Raw genomic sequence first — 25,000 nt, 5'->3', positions numbered from 1 at the left:
CGCCGGTGTTCACGACTCTCAGGTTTGGTCTGATTCCGGAGGGTACAAAAGAGCTGCTGAATTAACACATCGCCTCCGGTAACGTGTACAGTGTTCTGTATGTGTTGAATAAACACTTAATAGAGTTCGTGTTGAAATGACATTACTGTGACGAATTACTAACAAACACGGGTTAAATAAACATCTAACCAGTTCATTTATACAGAGGAATTAACACCTAACCTACAATGTGTATACAGATTAAATGGACACATGATCTACAGCTTCACTTGGAATGATGTAAATTAACGCGTCATGTCATATTTATAGTGTAGAATTAACGCGTCATGTCATGTTTATAGTGTAGATTTAACATATTATGTCATGATTATAATGTAGAATTAACGCATTATGTCATTTTTATAATGTACAATTAACGCGTCATGTCATGTTTATAGTGTAGAATTAACGAGTCGTGTCATGTTTGTAGTGTAGAATTAACGCGTCATGTCATGTTTATAGTGTAGAATTAACTATTATGTCATGATTATAATGTAGAATTAACGCATTATGTCATTTTTATAATGTACAATTAACGCGTCATGTCATGTTTATAGTGTAGAATTAACGAGTCGTGTCATGTTTGTAGTGTAGAATTAACGCGTCATGTCATGTTTATAATGTAGAATTAACGCGCCGGGTCATGTTTATAGTGTAGAATTAAAGCGTTGTGTCATGTTTATAGTGTAGAATTAACGCGTCATGTCATGTTTATAGTGTAGAATTAACGTGTCATGTTTATAGTTTAGAATTAACACATTATGTCATGTTTATAGTGTGGAATTAATGCATCATGTCATATTTATAGTGAATTAAAGCATCATATCATGTTTATTGTGTAGAATTAACACATTATGTCATGTTTATAGTGTAGAATTAACAGGTCAGGTCATATTTATTGTGTAGAATTGACACATTATGTCATATTTATTGTGTAGAATTAACATTATGTCATGTTTTCAGTGTAGAATTAACACATTATGTCATATTTATAGTGTAGAATTAACGCATCATGTCATGTTTATGTGTAAAATCAAAGCATTATGTCATGTTTATAGTGTAGAATTAACAGGTCAGGTCATATTTATTGTGTAGAATTGACATTATGTCATGTTTACAGTGTAGAATTAACACATTATGTCATATTTATAGTGTAGAATTAACGCATCATGTCATGTTTATAGTGTAGAATCAACGCATTATGTCATGTTTATAGTGTAGAATTAAAACATTATGTCATGTTTATAGTGTAGACTTAATGCATCATGTCATGTTTATAGTGTAGACTTAACATGTCATGTCATGTTTATCGGGTAGAATTAACGAGCCGTGTCATGTTTACAGTGTTGAATTAACAGGCCATGTCATATTTATAGTGTAGAATTAACGCATTATGTCATGTTTATAGTGTAGAATTAACACATTATGTCATGTTTATAGTGTAGAATCAAATGCCATGTGATGTTTATAGTGTAGAATTAACACATTATGTCATGTTTATAGTGTAGAATTAATGAGGCATGTCGTGTTTATAGTTTAGAATTGTCATGTCATGTTTATAGTGTAGAATTAATGTCATGTCATGATTATAGTGTAGAATTAACGTGTCGTGTCTTTTATAGTGTAGAATTAACGTGTTGTGTCATGTTTACAGTGTTGAATTAACGTGGCATGTCATAGTGTAGAATTAATGCATCATGTCATATTTATAGTGTAGAATTAACGTGTCATGCCATGTTTACAGTGTAGAATTAACGTGTCATGCCATGTTTGCAGTGTAGAATTAACGCGCCATGTCATGTTTATAGTGTAGAATTAATGCACCATGTCATGTTTTTAGTGTAAAAATCACACGTCATGTCATATTTGTAGTGTAGAATTAACGCGTCATGTCTATAGTGTAGAATTAACGCGTCATGTCATGTTTATAGTGCAGAATAAACGCATCATATTTATAGTGTAGAATTAAGGCGTCACGTCATGTTTATAGTGTAGAATTACCGCATAATGTCATGTCTATAGTGTAGAATTAACACATCATGTTTATAGTGTCGAATGAACGCATGCAGGGTTCAGTGCTGAACCCACACCAGGCTACTGAATTAACACATAAAGTTAACACAAGCAGGGTTTAAGGTGGGTGTGTGTTCATTTGGAACGCACACCCACCTTACACTTACACTGTTAGTTAGAATGTAGGCCTAGGTGTAATATCACGGAGAACAAAAATCGGAAATGATGACATTAATGCTCTCTCTCTCTCTCGCTCAGTTCACAGATTTGAAAGGACATGGCATGTTTTTACACACTTACAGCGACCTCCGCTTGCATTTCCTCTGCCCATGGAACTGGTTTCATCTCGCGCTTTCGTTTCTCTCTCTCTCTCTCTCTCTCTCTCTCTCTCTCTCTCTCTCTCTCTCTCTCTCTCTCTCTCCCACCGGTTTCAGGGGGTTTACTGTGCATGTAATCCGCACTGTGTGTTTAATAGTATTTAACAGATGTGGTGTATCAGGCATTATGTAGAAACATTCCCCCCTAAATCTATCATACAGATCTCTGTTTCACGAGAACACATAAGGTCCTTGCATTCATCATTAATTACACAGAGTTCATAATAATAACAAGTACATGATGGTGATGTGTGGGATCGTTTTCTACAGTATATGACCCCCTTTATAGACGGCACTGACCTTCTGACCTTCACCTGGTACTTATGGGTCCAGTGCAGCTCCTGGTGGTCCGACATCATGTTCCTGACTCCACTATGGAAATATGGTGTATATACTTTATGCAATATGAATCCTACCACACAGGGTTTTTTTTTATTTACAACAATTTAGGTCAGAAATAATTAAACAGTTCCCCCCTAAAATCGAAATGAACTGATGCAGAAAGACTCAGAAATTAGGATCTGAGCAATTCAGAGCAGTTCCACTGTTTCGCCTAAAGTCTCATGATTCATTTTTTTCTTGTGGCATTCCGATATTATTCCCTTTTCATCTCCTAATTAATTTCATTAATACTGTAATTAATTTCAGGAGCGCCGCTGATTGGCTGTGCGACGCGCGCGCGCTGCCCGGGTGGAACCGGAAATAATCGCGTTAGACCGAGACGCAATTAAAACAATAAGTAAACAAATAAATAAGAAAAGGAAGATCAACAACATTAATGAAGCTTCTGTTGTGGGGTTTCATTCGGTTGTTGGCCAGTTAACAACAACAGCAACAAAAAGTTTCTTCTGAAGGTTTTTTTTTTAATAATATTTTTAAATTAAATTAAAACTTAAGATTTTTTTTCACATTAAAAGAAATAATAATAAAATTTTCTCCTAAATCATATTTTGGTTATTTTCTGATTGTAGTTTTTTTCTGCTTTTTTAAAATTCTTCACTGCCATTAAATCCAGACATTGTGGCATGATTCAATATCGTATTATAAATCCAGTTCAAACCAGAATTATATTTTTGTAGTAATAAAACGTTTCCTTCCTTGTTTTTTTTTCTAATATTTTCACATCAGCAAATGAGATGAGAAAAATGAGACAAAAACAATCAATCTGATATATAACTATCATATATAAGCCTTGTAAAATTGTGCGTTATTATGTATGTGTGTGAGTGTAGATCACAGCACCCGTCTTGGCCTTGTAAACCTGGGTGTACTCATTTGGCCCAGCACCAGAACAAACAATAGAAGACATGAGGTTTCACCATGAGGCTTTTTGTTCCCGAACCCCATGTGACGTGTCATGACACGCAGGGGTCAATCCGGGCCTCCGCAGCCCATGACATACCCAATCACCCCAGTAACAATACCTCTGAATGCAAAAGAACCTCTCAATGAGGAATAACTATGCAGCCGGGCAATATGGAGTTTGGAGGAGTTCATATCCTATAGACAGAAACCTGTCATATGAGCGTTTATATATCAGCCAAAACTTTAAAACCACTCACAGGTGACGTGAATTATGAACATTGATTATTTCGTTACAGTAAGTTCTGTCAAGAGTCAAGAGGGTGGGATATCGAAGGCGGCGAATGAACCGTCGGTTCTCAAAGTTGATGTGTTGGAAGCTGTAAGGAGTTGAGAGAGTCAGAGCTTCTCCAAAATAGCTGGTATGCAGTGGTTAGTATCACGTGAAAGTGCTCCAAGAAAGAAAAACAGTAAACCAGTGATAAGGTCACAGGCTTACGAGGCTCATTGATGTGTGTTGGGAGACAAGTCTAATCCCAAAGTCACTGTTTAGCACTAGAGTGGTCAGAGGCTCCATGCTGACTCCTGTACACCCTGGTAACACGGTGTACATGGCTGCAGATAATGGTGACAGTGTTCCCTGACGGCAGTGTCCAGGTTTGAGTGTTGATCCGTCTGTGGGATGTGTTTGACAAACAAGCCCAAAACACCTCGAGGTCGGCATCACCTCAACTAAAATGATCTGCTGCTCAAGTCTAGACGTCATATCACACAGCACGCATTCAGAGCTGTTTTGGTTCAACGACGGTATTATACAGGAGCTTTTAATATGGCTGATCAGTAGATCAGTTAGGCCTAAAAAACCACTGACTTGCTCCAAGCTATTTAATTTCCTTTTCTTGATCACGCATATATTATCATGTCATGTGTGGAATTTATATCTAATATACAGTATATTTAGAAAGTGGTGCATTTTATGTATAATTGTGTTTATAATGTGCATTTTTTCCCGCTTCCTTGGCTTGGTAGGATTTAATTACTACTAATAATCTCTGCCCTTCACACCAAGGTCAGGCATCTTTTTCTCAGATACTCAAATTCCTAGTGGTGAGAGTGAACAAGAAGCAGTCGAGCTTTGGGTTTGAATGTGTTGCTGAAGTGCTAGTGTGTGTGTGTCTGTGGTGGTTAAAAAAACCCCACTACCTTTGAATATCATTTAGATTAAATTCAGTTAGTGAGAAGGAAATGTACAGTGTGTTACCTGTATTTTGTAAAGTCTATCTAAAAAAAAGTCAAGAATCCTCCCCTAACATTAAAACTTAAACCTGTCATTCTTTGGCTATTTATTCTCTGAAAAGAAGAATATGAAGTGAGGGAAGTTAAGTCTTTTGGTCTTTTCCTATTTTCAGAGGAAATGTAACCTTTTTGAATGGAAATGATGGCGGGTTCGATGGCCTTTTCATGCACAGAGAATCAGATGGCATTCACACCACGACCGTTAACTCCTGCCTCGTGTTTCTTATCTGATACACTGAATATTAGACGAGAATTGTTAAAAAAAAAACACACACACACAGTTCAGAGAACTGTTTTGATCTCTGCGTCAAAAAGAAACAAAAAAAAAACAAAAAAAAAAACACATTTATTCTCCTGATCAGAAAAGACTTATAAATCCTAGAATCTCTAACTTCACTGAAACTGACACTGGAAACTAATCACTCGGATATATTACAGGATTAGACTTACTGTACATCACATGTAGATGTTTGTAGTGTTAATATTTATCAGTTGGGAGAGTCGTGTATATTAAACAAGAGACAATTTAAACAAGCATATTTATAGCCGAATACAGTATTTTCTAGGCATTATTTATTTATCTGGCACTAGAAACATTGGAAGTCTAGGTCTTGTGCTATAGAACCAAAAAAAACCAAAAAAACCAAACAAACAATGATTGTCCACGTTAAATCCTTCAGACCTGTCAGAGACATGAAACTATCACATGAAACTACATCATTCTTTTTAGAGCTATTTAAAACAAAATAATTTTGGAACATATGAAAGTGGGGCAAAGTATTATTTATTATTATTACTTTTATTATTATTATTATTATTATTATTAAAATATTATTAATATTTATTTAATTATCATTATTATTCTTTAAGATTTTATTCACTAAATTTGTCTTGCATTCTTTTTTTTTCACCTATATACTTTTAACATTTTTAAAAAAAAAATCTCAATATATTCTCACATTATAAACCTTATGTGCTTTTTGTTTCTATGATTTAATTGTATTGCTTCTTTTTACAGAACAAACATGATCACATTTCTCACACTGCCTTGTGCTGAACACACTGTGCATTTAGTTCTACTTTATGGATTAAATGCTTGAAGCTCAGCAGCTACAAATATATAAATAAAGCAATAATAAAAATGTTTTGAATCTCTTAACAAAGTGGAAGTTGATGGAAAGTCAAATATCACATTAATTAACAGTAAAAAAAATCTGTAATAAACGTAGACAACTGAGAGCCTCTGCTATAAAGCATTGCAACAGCTCATAATAGATGTTTAATGTCTATAGAAACCCATTGAGTCTTTATTTAAACTCCGGTATAGTCATAGTCGTACCGCTGAAACTCCGCGATACTTAACAGTTGTCCAACCATTTTTCTTCCCCGCGTCATACAGCACGGACCGGAAGTTCTCCTTGTATCCTGACTTGTCTCGCTTCAAAGCTGGAAAACAGCAAGCAGGTCAGACGATAGTGTTCTAAACAAAGCCGGTGTGTTTGTGTGTGTGATTGTAAAGCGTTAACGAGCCCGTATTTAACGTGTTTATCCCCGTTTCCGAGCTCATCCGGCTCCTCGCGCACAGCGCGCACGTGGGAGTCAGAGTTCAGCGCGTGCTCAATAAAGCTGTTTTATTCAGATATTAAGAGATTTTTTAACCGCGTTTACAAAATATTCGAAACGGGAAAAGATTCCGTTTCAAAGTAACAAGCGAAATAACAATTTGTTCGCATTTCCAAACGCTGCCCTTGCGATCAAAACAAACTCGAGCTGTTTCAGGAGGCTGCGGTGTCCCAAATCGCGCCCTGCTTTCTAGACCTGTGCACTACGTAGCGTGTGACGTCGCGGTTTGTAAATCGGAATCTAGTGCACTACGTACGCGGTGAATAGCGATTTAGGATACGGCCTGCGACAGAGTTTATATAGCTAGAACTACAGAGCTTCTACATGAATGTTTATGAAATATATGATTTTTTATACTAAAAAAGTTTTAATCAGAAAATAAAATACTAGCTCGTGTGTTATGCTGAAATGAGCATGACATTCAGGACATTTGCATTGCATGCACTTTCCTGCTGAATGAGAGAACCGAACGAACTCATCGGCCCTGTAACACGCATGTTTCTCTAGAGAACCTGGAGAACCTCGTATTCTCCCAGCTGGTGGTTATCTTATTGGTGATCTGAAATGATCTGATTTGTGATTTTGTGGATTGTTGATCATCTTTAAAGTTTGTGACGTGTTATGAAAAGACTGTGTTGTTAGGAGTGAGCATTAACAGTGAAATTTTCTTCATCAAGCCAGTCACTCAAGATGTTCTCAGTCTACCAGGAGCGGGAAGAGTATGAAGACGAGCTGTATGCCGAGGAAGAACATGCGGACGACTCCGAGCCTGACAGTGACGTCGAGTTCCGGCTCTATTCCCAGCTCCACTATTGCACAGATGACCTGGAGAACCATCCGGAGAACTATGAGGAGAACTCCGGTCATGAAACACCTCAGGAACCTCAACCTGGCCAGAGAGTCCAACCTCCTGCTGCTCCTCCAGATGAAGTCATCCTGATCGATTCAGACCCGGACATCATCACGCTTTCAGATAACACCGAGGAGGACGACAGCGTGTGTGCCAGGAAAGGTCAGAGGTCAAAAGGGAAGGGAGTGGCTCCTATTTCACAGCATCAACATCAAAGTGAAGCCGTCCGCAATGAAGTGGTAGTCCTGGATTCAGAGTCGGGCCAGAGTTCAGATTCGGAATCGATTCTGCCGTATGTGGTGGATCCGGATTTAGACTCGGACTCGGATGGTTTGGAGAGCTGGATGATCTTGGGTCGGGAAAAGGAGGAAGGAGATCAGGACATACAGCTTAACGTCTTTGCGGTCCGCAAAAGGGAATATTCAGGTGAGCGTGTAAGAGTGTGTGTTTGTTGAATTTCTCCAGCAGGTGTGTATTTAAAAGCTGGATGGTGTGTGTGTGTGCGTGCTTCTGAAACCGCCTGTCTCTGAAACGCTGCGCAGGAAGACATGTCTGCATGTAAATTGTCTGCAGATATTACAGAAGGAGAATGTTTGTCTGCGCTTTCTGTCGAGCCAATTTACATGTGTGTGTTTTACACGTGAAAGAGGCAATGAGGGGAATCTTCCTGTGAGTGCTGGAGGAAACAAAGCAACTCTTATGTCAGAGAGCCAGACTTTAATCACAGATGAATAAAAACATGGTTGCAAATTTCGTTCTCTCACTCTCTCTCTTTCTCGCTCTCTCTTTCTCGCTCTCTCTCTTGCTTTCTCTCTTGTTGTGATTTTATTTTACTCTCCATTTCTCCTCCTTTTTCTCCTGACCACTCTCTTAATTTGCTTCTTTAGTTTCCTCACAGCTTTTTTTCCTTTCCCCCATTTTTTCTTTAATTTTTCCTTTGGTGACCCTGATTATAATTCATTCGTCCTGATTAATACTGATTAATAAGTGAATGATAGAGTAACAAATTTACAGTTCGACGGCCATACGGATCGCCTGCTGTTGCCAAGCAACTAGTCAGTATGTACTCTAACTAATGACTAACTATATTGATATAGCTAGCTAAGCCTTTTATTTTGACAGTATAAAGATGTATTGACGGACATCATCTAAGCTGTTTGGAATATAAACATTGACATGAGGTAACACATGTTTGTCACTGGGGTGTTGGTAAATAAATTACACAGTTGATGCTAGCAGTTTAGCCAGCCACTATATACATGTTAAATCTTTCATTTTTAATGGCAGAATGACTGAAAAAACAACAAAAAATGATCAGAAATAATATTTACCTCAGAAGTTTTGAGGTGTTCACTGTTGCTACAATTTAGGCTAACAATTTAGCTAGCTTACATATACATGTTTTGCTCACCTCAGATCTTTTTGGTAAATTGTTTAGAAACTAATTACAACTAAAATGTATACTGTAAATTCGTGTAAACCTTTGCCTTACGGACAGTAAAATAGGCACCAAATATACACTTGTTACCCAAACTAGCAGTAGCTTTACAGCTAGTCAGGATGTTTTCCAAAATGGGGTACAGCTGGAGCAGTGGACATCTTTACACACGTGGAAAAAATTGTTGGTACCCTTCGGTCAATGAAAGAAAAACTCACAATGGTCACAGAAAAAACTTTAATCTGACAAAAGTAATAACAAATACAAATTCTATGAATGTTAACCAATGAAAGTCAGACATTGCTTTTGAACCATGCTTCAACGGAATTATTTAAAAAAAATAAACTCACTGAACAGGCCTAGACAAAAATGATGGTACCCCTAATTTAATATTTTGTTGCACAACCTTTTGAGGCAATCATTGCAATCAGATGATTCCTGTAACTGTCAATGAGACTCCTGCACCTCTCAGCAGGTATTTTGGCCCACTCCTCATGAGCAAACTACTCCAGTTGTTTCCGGTTTGAAGGGTGTCTCTTCCAGACAGCATGTTTCAGGTCCTTCCAAAGATGCTCAATAGGACTGAGGTCAGGGCTCATAGAAGGCCACTTTAGAATAGTCCAATGTTTTCCTCTTAACCATTCTTGGATGTTTTTAGCTGTGTGTTTTGGGTCATTGTCCTTTTGCAAGACCCATGACCTGCGTCTGAGACCAAGCTTTCTGACACTGGCCAGCACATTTCTCTCTAGAATCCCTTGATAGTCTTCAGATTTCATTGTACCCTGCACAGATTCAAGACCCCCTGTGACAGATGCAGCAAAGCAGCCCCAGAACATAAGAGAGCCTCTTCCATTCTTCACAGTAGGGACAGTGTTCTTTATTTGATATGCTTCAGTTTTCCATCTGTGAACATAGAGCTGATGTGCAACTGTAGTCACAGGAACATCTAGCTGCTTGGAGATGGTCTTATAGCCTTTACCTTTATCATGCTTGTCTATAATTTTCTTTCTAATCTCCTGAAACAACTCTTTCCTTCGCTTCCTCTGGTCCATGTTGAGAGTGGTGCACACCATGTCACCAGACAACACAGTGACTACCTGGAGCCCTATATATAGGCCCACTGACTGATTACAAGATTGTAGACACCTGTTATGCTAATTAGTGGACACACCTTGAATTAACATGTCCCTTTGGTCACATTATTTTCAGTCTTTTCTAGGGGTACCATCATTTTTGTCCAGGCCTGTTTCATGATTTTTTTTTTTTTTTTAATAATTTCGTTGAAGCATGGTTGAAAACGAATGTCTGACTTTCATTGGTTAACATTCATAGAATTTTTATTTATTATTACTTTTGTCAGATTACAGTTTTTTTCTGTGACCATTTTAAGTTTTTCTTTCATTGACCGAAGGGTACCAACAATTTTGTCCACGTGTGTATATACTTCCCAAGTTGACAATTATTCAGCAATATTTAATAAACTAGTGCTGCTCTTTTATACAGACAAAACAGCTTATTATCAAGCTAAATAAAAAGATCCTACCTGCTAACCTGTCTTCACAGTGAGCTACTCAGTCCATCACTACAGTCCCTACATTTTCTTTCTTTCTTTTTTAAAATAGCTTTGCAGATATTTGACAAAGTACAAAATAGAAAAAAAAAGGCAAAAGCTAAATTGTCTGTGACTTCTGTAGTGAAAACAAGCCCTGGATGAGATCGGCTCCCACGTTCCCATCTGAATTTTTTTTATCTATCAGTTTACTGTGTCGTTTTTATCTGCTGATTGATTTTGCAGTGGATTTATTACATACACATTCCTCATTCACTCTTATCCTTCATTTTCTTTCTTTCTGCTATTTTTCAGCCTTACCCATTTCTTCTATTTTACAATCTCTATCTTTCATTCTTCTTCTTTGCCCTCTCACTCCTTTCTTTCCTCTTTGATTTACTGACTCCTGTTTTTTATATATATATATATATATATATATACATACACACACACACACACACAACACACACACAGTATATATATATATATATAAAATCATCCTTATTTATCTTTCGGTCTTTCTCTCTCTCTGACTCTCCATCTCTCTCTTCTTCTGCCCCCCCCCCAATAAAACCCACCCCCGTTTGAAAGGCTCGGACTACGGCAGATTCGTGGGCCTGCTGTTTCTGCTCTGCTGCTCAAGCCTCACGCTCTCATGTGTAGAGAATGGGGCCTCAGTCCAGGCCAACACACACACACACCGAGGGATGGAGGACTTGTAAGGGGGTCCCTTTCTGTCTCCTTTTTTGCTCGTTGTCTCTTCCCTTTCCTGTTCTTTCATTCTTTATCCTCTCTTGCTCTCTGATCTATGGAGTTTGACTTTGAGACTCACAGCCAATAAGGGTGGATGTGTGTGTGTGTGTGTGTGTGTGTGTATAGTGTGTGAGAGAGTGTGAGAGAGTGTGAGATTTTGGGTGTTGACATGCATGAAGAAACAGACACTTGAGCTGTTTCCAATAAATTAATTTTTTAATGAACATTAAACCCATTTAAAATGATTTATTCTTACAAAAACTACTAAATATTACATTCCATATATTAAAATTTAACCTCATCTTTTTAGGCACTTAGATAAAATTTTCAGGCTCACCATCAAAGCGGATACACTCTTAAAACACTGTTGCTAAGCAACTAGGAAATATGGACTTGCAGCGTATATGCTAGCTAATGACTAAAGATAATAATTTAACTAGCTAAGACTTTTATACAGATGATGCAAATATACTCTGATTGTACAAGTGTCGAACATCATCGTTTACTTCAGACTGAGTGTAAATTGCAAAGGATAGACTCGCACTTAGGACAAATGAGTGTAGCTACAGTTTTAGCTAACTAGCATATACGCAAAGATAAATAAGATATAAATATAAGGAATATGAACATTTGCTTCAGATGTGTGTGAAGTGCTAAGAAAAAAACATCCATCTAGTATTAACTGCTAACAGAAATTCAGGATTATGTCACAACCTGCAAGCTAAACATTTTGATTAAGCAAGCTGAGTATTTTATACAGAATTCTGAAAACCACAATAACTGTGGAAATTAGTCAAAAGTGTTTTGGAATCAATATTTACCTCAGATATCTTTATAAAAAACTAAAAAAAAAATGCTGTGAATCCAGTTAGCATTAACCGCTAATTAAACTTCAACATTGCATTCTAAACTATGAACTATTGGAAAAGTTAACAGAAGCTTTAATTATTATTACTTCCGTTGAGGATAGCTGTCGAGTTATATCTGTTGCTGTAACATACGCTAACATGAGAGTTCTGCTAACAGACAGGAAATGAAAGATTTGCTTTTGAACTGGACGTAAAACAACGAAGTATGTATAACATAGATGTACAGTATGTAGCAGACAAATGTACTCCTTACTTTTAGCTTAATGCTAATGCAACAGGAAAAAACGTTATAGTGCTAGCAGAAGCAGAAATTAGCATTATTAGCACTAACAAAGTGACTGGCAGACTCGTAAAGATGAATTCAAAGTCAGGACTGCATATATTAGAGAAAAATACAGAACCGGGGAACTACTAATGTGGATAAGAGGATAAAAGCTAACATGCTAATGGGGTGTTTATTGATATTACTTATTTAAACAGACAGTTTATGGAAATTGTCTGGAATATAGGGTGCGTATGAACCCTGTAATCAGTTCATTGTCATATTTGTAACTAAAATATAGAGCGGAACCAAGAGAACACAGTGAAAGGGGTGTGTGTGTGTGTGTGTGTGTGTGTTGCCGTTCATGGTTATGGTTTTAGTGATGGCATATGAATAATTTAAATGGTTACAGCGCCTGATTTTTTTTTATTTTATTTGGTTGTCCTAGCATACAATTTAAATCGGACATCATCTGCGTGTGTGTGTGTGTGTGTGTGTGTGTGTGTGTGTGTGTGTGTGTGTGTGTGTGAGTATGGTGTTAAAATATCTGACAAACAAGCAAAGAGTTCTGGACAGCGGTGACTAATTTAATTTGGCCGCTGAAAGCCGAACACAGATGCACAGACACACAAATCCAGTTGTCCCGTGGCGGCTGTGTGGCGCGTGGCGGCTGCAGCTGCCACTGATAAAACACAAGACAATGTGATTAGTACACATTTTCATTTCGGAATCCGCACGCGCACCATGGAAACGAGGGTCTGTCTATTGTTATAGTTCAGACGCGGTTTGGTGTTCATCGTGATTCCATTTAAATATCGGTGTATGAACATGATCAAAGATGATCATAATCAGGATTTGTCAGATCTAACAATTTTGTGCTTATGGAACAGAATCAGTCCATTTATAGCTACGTATAATGTTATTGCTTATAAGTGCTACAAATTGCAGCTCCTTCACCTGTGTCAGAAAACGTAAAGTTAGAGCAGACTGACACGGGACTCCTTCCATACTTTCTCAGTACGCTTCCTTGTGTTAGCTGTTACTATACAAAAATGACACTAGAAAATGCTACAGGAAACTAATCAACACTTTCTGACCAATCAGAATCAAGCATTTGGCGGCCGTGGGATGGAAGTGTCATGTCATCTTTTTATGTCAGTTTTTAATTTCTTAGCCATTAAGCAACACATCTGAGGTAAATTTTGATGTTCTTAAGCATTCTGTTTTCATTTCTGACTCAGAAATTGTTTGTCAGCTTACACTCTGAATTTTCAATCTTACAATCTGGCTTTTTCCCCCCGTTTTCAGCTATCAAATTGGTGAACGTGTTGTCAGTCGAGGTTTTTGTTAGCTGACGTGTACCAAATACCCAAAATTAGGCTGCACTTCATTGTTGAAGCTCATTTAGTGGTCAGCCTTTTTTTTCCCTTTCATTCTTCTTTATCTCCCTCCCCTTTTCTTTTCATCCCCCTTGCTGTCTACCCTTGATGACCAAACTTTGTTGGGAGCTTTGGGGCGCTTGGGCCCGAGAGCTCCGGAGGCCACGCTGTGTGTGTTTGTGAAGAGAACATATGAAATTGTGATGCTGGGTTAAAGGTAAGACTTTTGTGCTTTTTTAAATTATCTGTATTTTTTTTAACCTTTGCTACATGTTTAAACAAATTGTACATAATGCAAGTTGCACCATGTTCACCGATTGTTAGCTAAAGGTTTTACATCCGCAACAAAGCTTTTTTCATTACCATGACAACGAACAGTATCAAAAAATTGTACAACGCTACCTAGAGTTGATTCCATGTAAGTTAGTCCAGCAACACTGTCTGCTGTTTACAAAAGTAATTAGTCAGCGATTGTCTGGTTTTTTTTTCCAACACTTTATTCAGAAACTCGTTAGATGTAAATATAACTTGTACGGCATAACTTGAAGTAAGGAAGCCTAGACTTACCACCTGCTAGCCATATGTCATCATCGACTGTGCTTTATCAGGAGGTAACTGGCTAACCTAAATAAAATAATAAAATTGTCTGTCTGCAGGTTCTAATTAGTATGCAGGTTTGTTTTTTTTTTTGTTTTTTCCTCAACAAATTGTGATCGTTTGTTTGCTTCAGGATTTGTTTACAACGTTACGTGATTCAGCACGTCAGAATGTTCTTGTTTTTTTAACAATATTTAAAAATTATATCATTTTAGCTATAATTCATTTGGAAATCACATTTTGTCTGTTATCGTCTACACTAGAAAGTCTACTGCCATCATTGTTTAGTCTAGATTCTAATTTGAATTCGTATTCCATTGTTTACATTTCATCCAAGTATCAGAATCGGTTTATCAATATGTAGGACAATTTTTTGCTCTTTTTCTCTCTGCTTGCAGCTTTTATTTAATATTACATGATTAATGGATGTAATTGTAATGGACCGTGCTGCAGAGTGAAGGTGTGTGTGTGTGTGAGAGGATGCGCTGGTTATAAGAGGTTGAGGGAGGACATGTCCACACTCCACACACTCACGGAGAAGAGCGTTTGTGTGTGTTTGTGTATACTTATGCTAATCTGAGGACTTGTGTGTGTGTTTGGGTGTGATTTTGATGTGTGTGTGTGTGGCAGGGATAGGCATCGGCCCTTATCTGGGCACAGCAGTGCCACTTCAGCTGAAACACCACACCCATTTCTCAACTCTGTGTGTTTGAACAGACCCCCCCCTCCTACACACACACACACACACACACACACACACACACACACACACACACACCAAAATCACTTAAGTGTGAGAGCTGTTTGTTCAGTATTCTGATTTCGACATTTCAACATATTGTTGTTGTTTTTTTTTACATTGATAAAAATTACGTTTTTTCCCAGGCACACGTTTATCAGAACTTTCTGTTCATGTTTCTCTGCATTTTAACATTTGTGAGTTTGTAAAATTTTGGCTAATATATTTTGGGTACTTTGGGTACCAGTGGGTAATAATTTTTTAAATCTAGATTAGTTGCTAAAAGGGAAAAGGGCTAGCGGTTAAGTTACACAGCCAAAGATACAACCTTTAAATAAAAATAAAGCAGCAGATCCTTTTATTTTGTTCATTTCGAGTTTATACGCTTCAACAATGTCCTTTTTTGTAATGCCAGAATTGAACTGTTCTTTAGATTTCAACTTAAAATTTGTTTTAAATTTCCTGTCACAGCGTTCAATAAAACTAAATCGCTAGCATGATATAATACATATATATTTACAGTGTTACTAAAATATTACCCGTGTCATTACTCTATAGTTAAACGTATGCACATCGTGTTATTGTCTAACTTCACTAACATTTACTTGTGAGATTTATGATGATCCATTAAGAAAATAAAATTGGATGTGTTGTGTGGATATTTTCCACATGACCTTTACCAGAGTGTTTTAAAAAAGCACCCAATTCTGGATTGCCTTTAACTCTCGCTACAAGCGTAAACGGACTAATCCCATTTTGAGACTCGGCGTGCACCCTCGTCTTCAGCGCCTGGCTTTTTGGGTGGGCTTTAGCATGGGACAGCAGGTAGCCTTAATCACGTTACGCACTATTTTGTGGCTTTACACGACGGGGTGGTGGATATGTGTGCGTGTGTGTTTGGGGGGTGGTGGTGGGGTCATTGATGGCAAGCTTCCATCCCAATTTCATACTAAACGGTCACACGCCAGGTTCGATTAGCCGAGGAAGCCATTCCGGCTCTGTCGCCGCAGTTCCAGGGAGATCTTGGGATTTAATCGGGAATTATTATTTTTCTTTTTTTTTTAATAAGTACAACCGGTTATATTTCTTTTCAAGTTTCTTTTCAAGTTTCCTTTTTGGGTTCAGCAGATAAGTTAGCATTTTAAAGTTATATATATATATATATATATATATATATATATATATATATATATATATATATATATATATATATATATATTTTTTTTTTTTTACAATAATATAGTTTGATGCAGTTTCAATAAGTTCCATTTTAATGTCCAGTTATGTGAAGCAATTTATTTGAATCTATAATCTATAATATATATTTTATATATATATTAGTTAAATTGTACACATTCTTAAAAACCGATATATATGTGCACACTTTATTGACTGTCATCGTATTTTTTTTCTTTTTAAAATGCCCACAAAAACCTCATGTGCAACATCTGGCTTTGTTTTTCACAGGTGCTCATTTGGTTTTCGGGCTAAACGTTTGTTCAGCATAGAATGTTTTTTGTTTTGTTTTTTTCCGTGTGTGGGTTTGTTTTCTAATAAAAAAAAAAAATCCCTCCCTCCCACACGCACCTTTTCTTCTAATGTGAATTCGTTTGCGAGAACTCATTATTTAAATGCGATAACGACCCTGTATTCAAATAAAGGAAGGAGAAGTGTTATTTTTTTTCCCTTTCAGGGGGAAATGAGAGTTTTGCCAATCGTTGGCCTGCCTGATGTGTCGTACGATGCCTGTTTTTGCCCCGATTGGAACCGTGGGTCCGTTTTTAATTAACTTCACAGAACATCATGCCATATTGGATGTTTCCGGCATTGACGTCACTGTTTGATGTTAAAAAAATTGATGTATTCTACCCTTGCTAGGAACATCCTATATGTGCTCTAATCCAAGTCGTGTTTACGAATTCAGCAGTAAAATTGCTCCCAAGATATCATTTAACATTAATATTTCCTGATTACGCTTTCTGAATATCATAAATAAACGGATATAGACAACAAGCAGATCTTTATTATTCCGTTTTCCAAGCAACATGGTTAGTAAATCAGTTCATTAATTTGTTATTAGCCGAGCGCTTCAAGCAGGACCGGATTTTCTATCGTCCCCTCGCACTGTCCCTCATCATTTACGCTCGACGAAGGAGGAAAAGAGGAAACCGGAAAAAAAAAAGAAAACAAGACGGGGCGAAACGTCAATTACAATTACCAATAAAATCCATTATAATCAAGCAGTCATTTAATATCAAATCAAATTATTGTCCCGGCGAAGGAAGAAAGAGGCACCCTCGTGAGACGTGATTAATTTTTTCCCCATCACAGGCAACTTTCTCTAACTGGCTTCCTCTCTTTTCTTTTTTTTTCCTTTTTTTTTCTTTTCTTTTTTTTTGTGCAAGGATGTCTTGGGGTGTGGATTTAGGAAGTAAGGCCTTTATTACAGTTTGCCCAAGGTGTGTGTGTGTGTGTGTGTGTGTGTGTGTGTGTGTGTGTGTGTGTGTGTGTGTAGAGGGGGTTGGGAATGATAAATATTAATATTATTTCAATAAGATTCGGGGGATGAAAGGGAGGTGTTTGGTGGTAATGTGGTGGCTTTCTGAATGGCAGCCCTGTTCAGTGGTCCGAGGGCAGGAAAGAAAAAAAACACACCCCGACCCCGACCAGTGGTGTTTCACGATTAGAATATGATTACTTTTTTAATACTTCTGGTTTAAAAGTCTTTAATCGTATATCTTTTTGCTGCACTTTGTCACTTCGGCACCACATACATAACACTTAACTCAGGTCTGTCCCGGTGGTCTTTTTTAACCCCTCAGAGGGTGTGTGTGTGTATGTGTGTGTGTTTCACAGCTAGTAATCTCTCAGGCTTTTTATCTCCCTCTGGGACCTTCCAGAAAACGGCACCTCGCTATTATTAGGGCCTCTTTTTTACATATTCGGGGGAACTTTACCCGTTTGTGTGTGTGTGTGTGTGTGTGTGTGTGCACGGGGTGGGGTGGGGGTGTCGGGTATAAGCAACCATGTTTTTATATCTTAGCAGAGACATAATCTCCCCATAAAGTCAAATTCATCAGATCTGCTGATCCTTATGAGGAAACTTGGCTGGTCTCCAAAAGCCAGCATTTTATCATACAAAACTGACACTTTTGATGTTTTTGGCTCCGGAGCTTAATATAAGGTTTAGATCCAAGTGTAATTGTCAAAACTAAGGCCCTTATAACTGTTGCAAGAAGTTAGACAAATTTGACAAAAAGAGTGAGTGTGTGTTTGTGTGTGGCAGTGAAAAAGGTCCTCACAAGGATAGTAAGACAAACTCATGTGTGAGGAAAGACCTAGTTTTTTCCCTCCCTGTTTTGCACACTGTTAAACTGAACTCTGCGCCTCGAAAAACAACTTTTACTTGTTGTAAGAGGGTAATGAAGCGTAGAGAGAAGGGGAACAGATACATGATACAGATACTCTATGAAGACGAGAAAACATAAAACAAACGTATCATTTTTGACAAACCTCCAAAAGACCTGAATTGGTGGTGAAGGTGTGTCATCCAAAATGTACATTAGAGTTCAGTTACAGAATAAAATCTTTCATTGCTCATCATTGCTTCTTCTGGAACTTTCTTCATCTCAGTGATTTTTGTTATGAGATTGTGGAGCATAAAAAGTCAACACACGGATCTTTTTTTTACGTCAGTATAATTGCTTAAACATTTAGAACACAGTTTATAACCAGTGCTTTTTTTTGTAATTCTTATTCACAGGTATATATTTATTTTCCACTAAAATTGAAGCAGTTTAATCAGGACCTTCTAAATATAGTCAGCTTGGACCTAAAGTGTTGTGTGGAAATTTACAGAATAAAAAGCTATACTGATCCAATAAATCGACTAATTATAAAATCCACAAATTTTTAATTGTTTTAGACACCTTACTATGCAATTCTAACATAATTATCATGCTACAATATAATTAGTTGAGATGCATTTTTCATGCTTTTACGTAACTTGACTGCCTTTTTGATAGCATGCCTTCAAATTTAGCCAAACCAAAGTTGTATGTGTCTGATGTACACATTTTTTGCCATCTCTTCTAAATTTTGACATATTTTTGGATCACTTTACCCAAAGTTCTTTGATTATGGTTTAAATTAGCTAAATTCATCACCTACTACGGTTGTTGATTGTTTTCGTTAAAAGCTAAAATATTTATTAGAATATTCTTTGTTGATGGATTAAATTATTTAAAAGATTTTTTTCCCAAATATTCTAGAAAAAGGCCTAATATTCTTAATGTTTTTTAGCTGGACTTTCACCTAAAATTATTTGTTGCTTTAAATTAGCTGAAGGTTTTGCCAGAATTATTATTGTTTTTTTGTAATGGTGTAAATTAATTAAAGGTTTTGCCTGATATGCTTGATTGATTTTAAATTAGCTAAAATTAACATCTCACACCTTCTAAAAATAGAAGCTGTAAAAGTAAACCTAGTAGTGATTTTCCTGACCAAATATTCTCAGAACATTTTAAACTAGAACGTATTAACATGATAAGAGCTAATGTTGGTTCACATTTAGCATTTTAACAAGAGTTTAACTGCCTAGATTTTTGTTTTTTTACTCTCACACTCTTGCTATATTTTTCTTATTAGCTGTAGGTTATAGACAAATGGTCTATGTTATGAGTAATTGTTATATTTCAATCTTAACCGGCAAGCATTTCTATAATTTGTCACCTAAATTAAAAAGCTTTAGTTTTAACTAAAGTTATAACAAGTATGAACAGAAGCACCATAGACTAAAGTATTAGACATGCAGAAGTCTTGACATATTGTTAATATATCCACTTTTGTTTTGTTTGATTTTTATTTATTTAATTGGTTAGTCTTGTGTTGACCTGTGAAGAAAACATAGCATCAACACGATGCGTCTTCCTGCTGAAAGTCTTTGTGATACTGAAATCTGAATTGAATAATTTTTTTTTTATTTTTGTGTTACTGGGCTACTTTTTTCTTTTTTTTCTTTCTAAAAAGCTGTTTCACAGTTTGAATGCACGCTCGTTTTTTTTTGTTAAGGTAATTTGGTAATAATTTGAAATAATATTTCAGTTTACAAAGTAAAAGTATTCTAGCTGAGAGGTTTTGACCATCAGAGAGCCAGTGTTGGGTTTTCATGTAAACCTCCTATCCCTGACTGAGGGATAGCTTTTTCCCTCAGGCCATCAGACTAATTAACAGCCATAACTAACATAGCATACAGCATACTCCACAATATGGTATGCTACACACTGCTCAAACTTCAACAGTTCAACACTGGACTACACATACACACACACACACACACACACACACACAGCATTCATACTGCATCTATACACACTGGACTATACACACACACTGCATTTATTTTAGTATAACAATCTATATGACTATAAGCTATCGGTACCACAGGACATTTCTGTATCTGTACAGTCTGTTGCACCATAACTTGTTATATATATATATATATACGTATATATATGTATATATTTCATACTGTATATAATGTGTAGTGCATTGTAAATATGTCTAGTAGTACACTGTGTGTACTGACTATGTATGAGCACATTGCATCTTTTCCACATTTTCCGCATTTGCACATTTCAACTGGTACTAAGCATTTCGCACATTTTTTTTAACCTGTTTGTAAATTGTTCTAATTTCTGTTTCTTAACAACTGTATGTAAATGGTTCTGCAATTTCTGGGGCTCGCTCCCAAGAATTTCACTCACCAAGACACATGCGCTGTGGTGATGTGACAATAAAGGTGACTTGACTTGACTTGATGACTAAGCGTGTGCTTAGATGAAACGCTGCCCCTTGTAGATCTTTCTGGATAATATATTATGACACGTTACCGTATACATAAGTGGATTGTCACTAATACTAAATTGTTCCTATACGTCCTTTTCATTCAGGTTAATCCCATAATTACCTTCCCCAGGACTCTCTTTTGGATGATAAATCATATATGGAAGTGTATTATGTATTCTCAGCTTCTCAGTGTATTATGTATTCTCACTCTCAGTGTTATTTAAGGTTTTTTTGTTGGTACTGGATGTCAGTGAAATATAGTTTTTGGCTTTAAAAAGCAATGTGATTTTTAAATGGATTTAAATGTATGACAGGAGCTTTAAAAGCTCGCGTTTGTATATTACACCTGCCGAAATAGCGTCGGTGTATCTGTCATGAATCCGCTTTTCTCATATCGTGGTTTCTTTTCCCAGCATTTTCCAGTCAGTGCTGGCTCTCCGGCTTATCTTTAAAGTCTGCCGCGTTATCGTACGGCGTGCCGGAGTTCACAAAACGGTGCTATTATATGATGTGAACTTGGTTGGATTCAGTTTCTTTTACAGAGGAAAATAACATCAACATTTTGAGTCTGACTCGAGCGTTTTTTTGCATGCAGGCACAGTTTGTCGTTCTTATTGGGCTTTTTAACACAAAAATACAGGGCCTACATTTGACAAATGGGCCTACATTTGACATCCATCCTGGTGTACGTTTGTGTCTTTTCTCAGTCGCCGTGATCAATAGTAATTGGGTCTGCAGCAGCTTAGAAGCTCACCGGACCAGCCGAAGGAGAAAATGGAGGATGTTCACGAGGTGCAGAGCGTGACTGCTTTCCTCGCTCTTCCTCTGCAAATCTCAACGTATTTATTCAGCATTACCTTCCACCAAAAATTCTTCTTCCCTCTCTCCTCCTTTTTATTTATTTTATTTTCTCTCCCTGTCGCTGTCATGCACCAAGAGCTGGAGTGGGTGGAAGGGAAAAAAGTAATCCATTGGGAGCTGAACCGCAGGTATTCTTCACCATATTAAACCTTATTTTTGTCCTAATGAACGCGCATTTAAGGTGCGTTAATGAAATCTCGCTCTTAGAAACGCGTCTATTCAGTTTGCGGGTAATGGGATTTCATAAAGTGTTAAGAAGAAGAGGTTGCTTGAGGAGCTATGCAAGTGCCCTTGATCTCATGCAAAACTGTTAGACAAATACACAACTAAAGAAAAGGCCCCAGGAAAGTGGACTCGTGTTTAGTGACATATTTTGAAGATGACCGTTCCAAATGAGATGAAGATGAATATTGCGGTATTAGATGCTAGTAGTGATGTTTTTTTTTCAGGTTCATTTGGCCAGATGTGAACACTGTAACCTAAACTGGTCTCATTTCACTGGAAACATAATTTTAAATCGTGAATTTCCAAATGCAGAAAGTGTTCTATGTATGTTTGAGTTCCTGGTTGCTGCAGAAAATCTGATGTATTCCTGATATCAGGGCCATAAAAATGGCAGATTCAGTTCACAAAACAGATTTTTCCAAAGGATTTATTTGTATTAATATTTAATGCTGTGTTTATTATTTAGTACCAGCTCCATGTTCTTTTTGCTCGGTTGATTTTTCATGAATTCTTCACACACTTGCAAGATGTTTATTTACATTTTCTATCACTGTATTTGTTGACTGACGAATGAATGTCTTTTGTGGGCATTTTGGGGATTTTTATCCTCGCTTCTTACTTGCACTTAAAAAAACATGTTTGATAATCAGCAAACAAACAGTGAAGTCTCAGTCCCAGTGAATGAGGTGTGGCCTCGATTCTTCTGTCCCAGTGAATGAGGTGTGGCCTCGATTCTTCGGTCCCAGTGAATGAGGTGTGGCCTCGGTGTCTCGGTCCCAGTGAATGAGGTGTGGCCTCGATTCTTCGGTCCCAGTGAATGAGGTGTGGCCTCGATTCTTTGGTCCCAGTGAATGAGGTGTGGCCTCGATTCTTCGGTCCCAGTGAATGAGGTGTGGCCTCGGTGTCTCGGTCCCAGTGAATGAGGTGTGGCCTCGATTCTTCGGTCACAGTGAATGAGGTGTGGCCTCGATTCTTCGGTCCCAGTGAATGAGGTGTGGCCTCGGTGTCTCGGTCCCAGTGAATGAGGTGTGGCCTCGGTGTCTCGGTCCCAGTGAATGAGGTGTGGCCTCGGGGTCTCGGTCCCAGTGAATGAGGTGTGGCCTCGGGGTCTCGGTCCCAGTGAATGAGGTGTGGCCTCGGGGTCTCGGTCCCAGTGAATGAGGTGTGGCCTCGGGGTCTCGGTCACAGTGAATGAGGTGTGGCCTCGGCGTCTCGGTCACAGTGAATGAGGTGTGGCCTCTGTATCTCGGTCCCAGTGAATGAGGCGTGGCCTCGGTGTCTCGGTCCCAGTGAATGAGGCGTGGCCTCAAGGCCCCGCATCAAGAGCCACCTTGTAAAAACCTTGCATCTGATTTGGAGTCGTATCAAACTGATTAACTCAGGACATAAAGTTAGTCTACAAACAAACACAACTTAAAGCTGAGTACAGGGAGAAAATAAAAGCATGAGATTCCCTGAAGAAAAGAGAAAGGCAGAGAAGGTAATACAGGCTCTTGTTTCTACCCCAGCTCACATTCGCATCTACCCCAATTCCTGAATCTGACAGGAGTAACCTGTTCGAATTTCAAAACAGCTAGAAAGAATCGAATCGTTTCCGTAAACGTGTCTAGTAAATTTTCGTGTCATAACAACCATCCAGTCTTGTATCGAGGGTTATGGGGTCACAACACATCATCATCATATAAATTGGATACACTAAAATATTATGTTTTATCTGTGAGCGAACAAAATTATCGGGAAATACAACTGCAAGCAGCAAGATCATAGGGGTCCAAGCACTTCTTTGCAAGTAGTCACAAGCAGGTTAAATATAAAGCAAGAAAGTAACTAGCTAGATGGAAATACAACTTATAAAAGATATACATGTTTCTCTGATTCATATTTATGTCTATGGATGCGTTGAACCTTGAAAGGAAGAGTTTGGCGAATGAATCAGAGGATGCCCCCTCACCCAACCCCAACCCCATGCCGGTTTTGTCTTTTTGGGTCTCTGGGGGATTAACCCTTTTGTCTTTGCTTATTAAGAAAGAGAGATACAGTTCCTTAATAATTCAAGCTTCATATTTGCTGATCTAATGTGTGTGTGTGTGTGTGCGTGCAGTTTTCCCCCCCCTCCCACCTGTTTCATATGCATCCCATAATAATAGGTTCTGAGAGCGAGCCCTGCCGACGGCGGCTACATTAGCGAGAGGGGAAAAAAGGACAAATTAAAATCTTAAAGCGCTATTATTTAATTACCCCAATGGCTGTGGATTTGGGGGGTGCATGTGTGTGTGTCGACGAGGGCAATAGAGAGGGCAGGATTATTCTGGTTTTTCAATTTGCAGAACCCCCGGCTGCCCCCCTGCCTTAAACACACACACACACACGCTTGCTTGCTTCACCCCCTCCCTGACTCAACCGCTGGAAGATAAAATGGCATTATGGTAAATTCCACTTAATGACAAATTTTTAATTTGGTGAACACGACCTTCACCCCCCATGTGTGTATGTGTGTTGGTGTGTGTGTTTGTGAGGGAATATGAATGAAGACTAATTACAGTGCGGATGGGTTCACGAGAAAGAAAGGCGCTCTTGCTTTTCTCCAGCCGCCCCGATAAGGGAAAGGAAACGTAGCAGATTAACGCCGCTGTTTATCTCCCGCTGTATAATAACAATAATAACAATCATGAAAATTCGATCTGCCCCTCAGCCCCGATAGGAGAACGCTCCCACTGGAGAATTTTCATCAAAATGAAATTGAAGTCGCAACCCAGCGGTTTTTATTAAAACAGTTCAGGTTCTTTCTCTCGCTACGGCTCTGAGAGAGCGATATGTGGCCCGAGTCTTCACTGTATTCTCAGATATTTTGCTTTTTTTTTGTGGTTGTAAATTAATTTGCATTGAAAAAATATTTACAGTGTGATCATCAATAATTCACTCTGAGCTAAGAGATCATCTTAAACTTAAATGTTCCTTGTGTTGTTATAGTAGAACTAAAC

At 37.8% G+C, this 25,000-nt stretch overlaps 1 protein-coding gene across 4 annotated transcripts in view; it reads left to right on the top strand.

Annotated features, from left to right (window-relative positions):
* The first annotated feature begins 6,355 nt into the window (after positions 1-6,355).
* Positions 6,356-25,000, top strand: part of zcchc7 (zinc finger, CCHC domain containing 7) — a 47,215-nt gene continuing 28,570 nt past the window's right edge. For 2 of the 4 annotated variants that reach the window (XR_007143607.1, XM_047816711.1), the window contains exons 1-2: positions 6,583-7,189; positions 7,328-7,926. Coding sequence is in view for 3 of the 4 variants with exons in the window: in XM_047816711.1 (XP_047672667.1) it covers positions 7,341-7,926 (586 nt within the window). In the remaining variant the exon portion in view is untranslated. Of the gene's footprint in view, positions 6,492-6,582; positions 7,190-7,327; positions 7,927-25,000 lie in introns of those variants that run through there. The other 2 variants (XM_047816712.1, XM_027134926.2) reach the window with 2 other exon arrangements.

This window comes from Tachysurus fulvidraco, chromosome 7, assembly GCF_022655615.1.
Source record: "Tachysurus fulvidraco isolate hzauxx_2018 chromosome 7, HZAU_PFXX_2.0, whole genome shotgun sequence".
Classification (NCBI taxonomy): domain Eukaryota; kingdom Metazoa; phylum Chordata; class Actinopteri; order Siluriformes; family Bagridae; genus Tachysurus; species Tachysurus fulvidraco.
The sequence above is the reverse complement of the archived record's forward strand: the minus strand, read 5'-3'. Positions and strand labels throughout refer to the sequence as shown.